The 5536-nt window shown below is 38.9% G+C and overlaps 1 protein-coding gene across 1 annotated transcript; it reads left to right on the top strand.

Annotated features, from left to right (window-relative positions):
• The first annotated feature begins 1085 nt into the window (after positions 1-1085).
• LOC135772854 (perforin-1-like) lies at positions 1086-3296 on the top strand. Its single transcript, XM_065282413.1, has 3 exons — positions 1086-1207; positions 1299-1813; positions 1900-3296. The coding sequence occupies exons 1-3, from the start codon at positions 1205-1207 to the stop codon at positions 3119-3121; spliced, it is 1740 nt and encodes a 579-aa protein (XP_065138485.1). The 5' UTR covers positions 1086-1204; the 3' UTR covers positions 3122-3296.
• The last annotated feature ends 2240 nt before the right edge of the window (positions 3297-5536 follow it).

Genomic DNA, 5536 nt, shown 5'->3' with positions numbered 1-5536 from the left:
TGGCGAGTAAGGGCTTCTTCTTCGGAGCAGCGAGAAGGTTCGCACTGAAGGAGAAAAATAATGAGCTCTTGACGCTTGATTCCGGACTTATATAAGGACGTGTGCCACGCCCCGCGCGGGCTCAAACGTCATTGGTCTGTATTTTCTACAGACGTGATCCAATAGGCTTCAATCGCGGAGTAAACAGGAGTTTCCCCCAAAAAAAACTGACACAATGCGAAGTGAACCGTATTGAAAGGGAACCATTGTGAGTTGGGTTTGCGTAAGGACGTCATTTTATGTAAATCTAACCCTAAACCAAAGCGACAATGGTAAGAAAATAGGAAAAACAGTTGAGTAACCAATACGTGACTGACAATGACACGTAAACAGAAATTTGTGATATGATCACGAAAAAACTCGGAAATTCGTGACAGTATCACGACAAAGAATAAAAAATGACGCGCCTATAGGTACGTAATTTCGTGAGACTGGGCTGAATATTTTTCATAATATTCATATTATTCTGTGATTTTATGATCAAATTTTTACTCTGGTGTGAACTATCCCTTCAAAGCTAGACAATAGACAATGGCAACATGAGGGCTTTACCTCAGTGGTTCTAAAACTTTTTGGCTTTGCTGGCAGTAGATAAAAAATTATCCGTTGACATTGCTATTTATTATGTCTCTGTCTCTCTCCCTCGTTTTTTGTCTCTCTCTCTCTTTCTTTCTTTCTTTCTCTGTCTTTCTTTCTTTCTCTCTCTCTCTCTCTCTCTCTCTCTCTCTCTCACACACACTAATATCAATATTGTGATCATTTCCTGCAAGCTGCCACTCTTAAGCATAACTGTTTTTGCACCCTGAAATGACATTTGCCATATATTTGCAAAGGTTATTGACAGAGCTCTCTAAGGAAGTTGCTTTGGGTGTTGCACTGAATATTAATGTAAAACTGATTATATAATGCACAAATGACACCTGCACAATGTTTACCATATTAGGCATACATGTTTTAAAGTTAGTCAGTAGTGTTTAAATCTGAGAGTACATAAGCATAAAGCTGTAATTACAAAGAGAATAACCCACGTCCTAGCCAGTTTTTTCTTTGCCTATTAATACACCATAGCCCTTTGTCTTAGTTTGCCTACAACCGCAACCTACATAAATAACAGGTTAGACTGTCATACAGTACAAGCTGTTTTCTCTTCTGAGCTCTGAATGTAATGGTAGGAAAATTTATATAAACATTATACTACAATCTTTATAATTTAACCGATAAAAGTTATTAGTTATAGTCTAATGTACTTTTCCTTACAGATCATGGGGCAGTTTTGGATGCTTATTTTTTGTGCTTTGCTTCTCATGACCACTTCTGGAGAAGATGAATTAGGCACAACAAAAGAGTGTGAAGATGCTCCCTTTGTTCCAGGGCACAATCTTGGTGGAGAGGGATTTGATGTTGTGACCATGGAGCGAAAAGGTTCTTACGTGATCAACACTGAAAAATGGGATTTAGGAAACGGCACCTGTAAACTGGAGAGAAACCGATACATGAATGGAGTGAAACAGAAGTTACCAGCAGCAGTTGTATTCTGGAGGACCTTGCCAAAGTGTTCAATGAAAGTCTCCAGTCGGATCTTTGAATCAAGTGAGTCAGTGGTCAATGATTCATCATCAGCACTTTCAGTCAGCTGGAAACTTGGTCTAAAGATAGCAGGTAATGGAGGAGCAGCTGGAAGCAGCCATTCAAGAGAAGCAAAATTTGCAATGACAAAATCAAAAGAAGACAAATACAGTTTTACCAAACACGAAGTTGGATGCAGCTTCTACAGGTGATACAATAATGAGAGATTTATTCCTCATGTTTAACATTTAAGAAAAAAATTTAATCTAACAGAATATAAACATGTTTCTGCAGGTACAAGGTAATCAGAAAACCACCTCTTCATGAAGAGTTTCTTGAAGCAGTCAATTCTCTTCCCAAATCCTATGATGCAAATGATTACCGTAACTTGATCAACACATATGGTACCCATTATATCACAGATGTGCGTTTAGGTGGGAAAATGAAAGCCATAACAGCCATCAAAACCTGTGAGGCATCAATGAGTGGACTCACAGATACTGCAGTGAAAGACTGTTTGGATTTGGAAGCCTCTGGAACTGTCTATGGAGTAACTGTGGAAGCAGAGACAAAGTTTTGTAAAGAAAAGAAAAAGAAGATGGGTACAGGTCAAAAGTTCAGCAACATTTTCAACGACCGTCAAACAGAGATTATCGGAGGGAACATAAATGGAGAAGATTTGCTGTTTTCTGGTGCGTCACACCCAAACTCCCTTAAAACCTGGCTTGAGTCTTTGAAGACCCTACCTGACATTGTGAAATACACTCTCAAACCACTTCATTTTCTAATGGGTAAAACAGATCCTGTCAGGAATGGACTTAAGAAAGCTGTTGAGGACTACATTAATGAAAACTCTCTTCAGAAGGTTTGTTCAGAATCTTGTGCCATCGGCAGAAAGTGCAGTGTGAGAGATCGATGTCTTTGTGTTTGTAACCGCAATCGAATAATAAAATCTAATTGCTGTCCAGCTGAAAAAGGACTTGCCACACTGAAAGTCTACAAACTCTATGCCAAAGGTTTATATGGAGATGTGTTTAGTAAAACAGATGGTGTTGTATCAGTCAAATATAATACACAAATCAAACGCACTAAGATTATTAAAAATAATAACAATCCACGTTGGCCAGAAACATTTGAGTTTGGTCCCATTAAGATCAATATGGCTAATCAACTAAACTTTGAAGTATTTGATGCAGACAGCAAATGGAACAGCGATCTTCTTGGTAAATGCTCATTTGATATTCAGAGCGGTGTTGTTACAGACACCTGTGTCTTTAAATATGGCACCTTCTTTTTCACTTATGAAGTGCAATGTGCACCCAGTCTAGAGGGCCCTCAGTGTCATGAATACAAACCTTCTCCAATGCCTTCCCATCTTGCTAACATTTTTAGTTCAAGAAATGGTATTCTAGTTAAGGACTTGTGGAAGCTAGAATTAGAATTAGCTCGCAATAACTCAGATAAGTTAAGTTTCAAGAGCACTTCTGGAAAACAGATGGGGCTGTACAAACTGTAACTTCTCAGATCAAACTTGTATGCATTAAAATAGCCATAATCTAGCACAGCTTAAAAAATATTAGATGCAAAATGTTAAAAGTATATTCAGAAACATTTTGTAAAACTTGGCATTTGAATTGCTTAATTTGCGAATATTATTGCTGTTTTGTTTAATTAAAGCATTCACAAAGACAGACCTGTGTGTTTCCTTTACTTCCTGTGAAGTGAAACTTATGATAAATCTGACAACTCTCCTGTTAAAAATTTGCAACTGAAAACCTCTGCTTATTCATAAATATTTTGATTCTTTGCAGGGCATCAATGCATTTTTTCTTATAGTGTCTCAATCAGTGGTGACGGTGACTTTTATTTCGAAGGCGTTTGATGCAAAGTTTGTCAAAACATGTATGTAGCCTGTCATGTTTGTGGTTCCTTTTTTCAAAATATGTGTTCGGCACGGCGAGTGATCCTATGTATGGAGGGATTTTCGGGTCAGATTGTAAACTAAAAGTCTAAAACTTAAAGTCTTAAACGAAAACTAAAAGTCTAAATTTGAAACTACTAGTCGAAGTCGAAAGCTAAAAGTCTAAGTCGAAAACTAAAAGTCTAAGTCGAAAATGAATTTGGTATTTAGGATTAGGCATTTTGTATTTAGGATTGGGCAACTGGTCATTTAGCTATTGAGGATTTAGGATTGGGCATTTAGGGATTTATTGGTTGGGCATTTAACCATTCAGCCATTTAGGATTTAGGATTGGGCATTTGGGGATTGAGGATTGTATGCAAATAAGGTGGCGTGGCCAAGATACTGGAGGCTGGGTTTCAAATGGCTGGTGCGCAGAGGCACCTTATGGACAGCAGAGGGAGCTCCCAGTACTTCATCCAGTACACTGTAATGAAACCAAACAGCGAGTGAGCAGGGCGGAGCGAGGACTGTACTTTATAATGTGATCACTTTAACTTAATGACAGCATTGTAACATTTATGTGACCTCACACACAAAGTCACCAGTGAAAAGAGTGCTATCGGTCTGACAACGAGAAAGCAGCAGGTACACTCTTAGAAAGTATGTGTTAGTTTTTTACAAGCTTTTAACACATTATGTGTCACTTTAACACATTATGTGTCATTTTAACACATAATGTGTCATTTTGTGTTGATTTTGTGTTAAAATAAAACACAAGTTGTGTTCAAAGTAACACAAAATGTGTTGTTTCAATAATAACACAGAGATGGGTGAATTCTGGGAAAACGCATTTAGTGTGCTGTCCCAGAACCAAGACTAATGTGTTGTTTTTAACACATCCGTTCTAAGAGTGTAAGATGCTAACATTAGCTACTAGTTTAGGGTGACCAAACGTCCTGTTTTCCCAGGACATGTCCTGGCAGTTTTTTATAAAGTAATAAAAATGTCCTGGTTTTCATTATTTTCATTGGGCCATTAAACGTGTAGCCTACTTTAAATATATGCTTGCTTTTGCACACAAAACATATGAAACTGGCTTCGCCCCATCTTGTTAAAATCAGCACTCAATCTACAGCGGCAAGCAGAGAGCACTCACCTGAAGTCAAACAGGATGAAGGAACTAGAGGGTACTCTAACCCACCCGACATGCCTATTTTATTTTTAATGGGGGAATTAAGGCACCACAACAACAATTACAGAGACAACAGAAAAGTACAGAAGGGAAGTACCTGCGGTAGTGTGGACATCACAAATGCTGAAAAATATAAACGACAATCTTGCCCAGTGAGATTTCTTCAGGTTTGTGTTAACGCAAACAGCCAGCAGACGCGGAGTTAATGCACTATTTGCAAGGGAAGGCAACTGATATCAGTGATGACCCACTGGCTTGGGGTGGGAACAATGGGGCAAGGTCGTTTCTCAATCCGAAGACTGTAGCCTCCGGAGGTCGCATTTGCAAGCTGCATACATCATCAAGACTGTCTTATTTCATAACATTAACAATTATTAAGTTGTCTATTATTCTTTGTTAATTATACATTGTTGTAATATGCTTATGACTTGCAAATGTCTGAAAATAACAAACCAGGTTTAATGACATATACACAGCCTGCATATGCAACCTCAGGAGGCTGCAGCCTGCGGATTGAGAAACAGCCGTTCTCTCTTGATCACTCAAAGTTGCGAAAAAGTATCAATCTGCGCTACCAGTACACCATCAGAACACGTTTTCAGCGTGGGTGGAAACATTATAACCCCAAAAAGGTTTCTCACTTTTTGTTTCATGAGTGGAAGTGCTACAATAAACACGCAGATATGCGCCGATCCCCTGGGTGCTCCGGGGCTCGGCTCGAGTAGCCACCGAAATGGCCAAGCACATATGCACAGTTGCTTTACATTTACTTCACATTTCGCGTCTAAAACTATGCGGAAAACGTGACCACGCTGCTTTCCTCCTCTGCAAAGCAT

The sequence above is a fragment of the Paramisgurnus dabryanus genome, chromosome 19 (assembly GCF_030506205.2).
Source record: "Paramisgurnus dabryanus chromosome 19, PD_genome_1.1, whole genome shotgun sequence".
Lineage (NCBI taxonomy): Eukaryota > Metazoa > Chordata > Actinopteri > Cypriniformes > Cobitidae > Paramisgurnus > Paramisgurnus dabryanus.
Note: the sequence above shows the minus strand (reverse complement) of the source record. Positions and strands in the feature narration are given on the sequence as shown.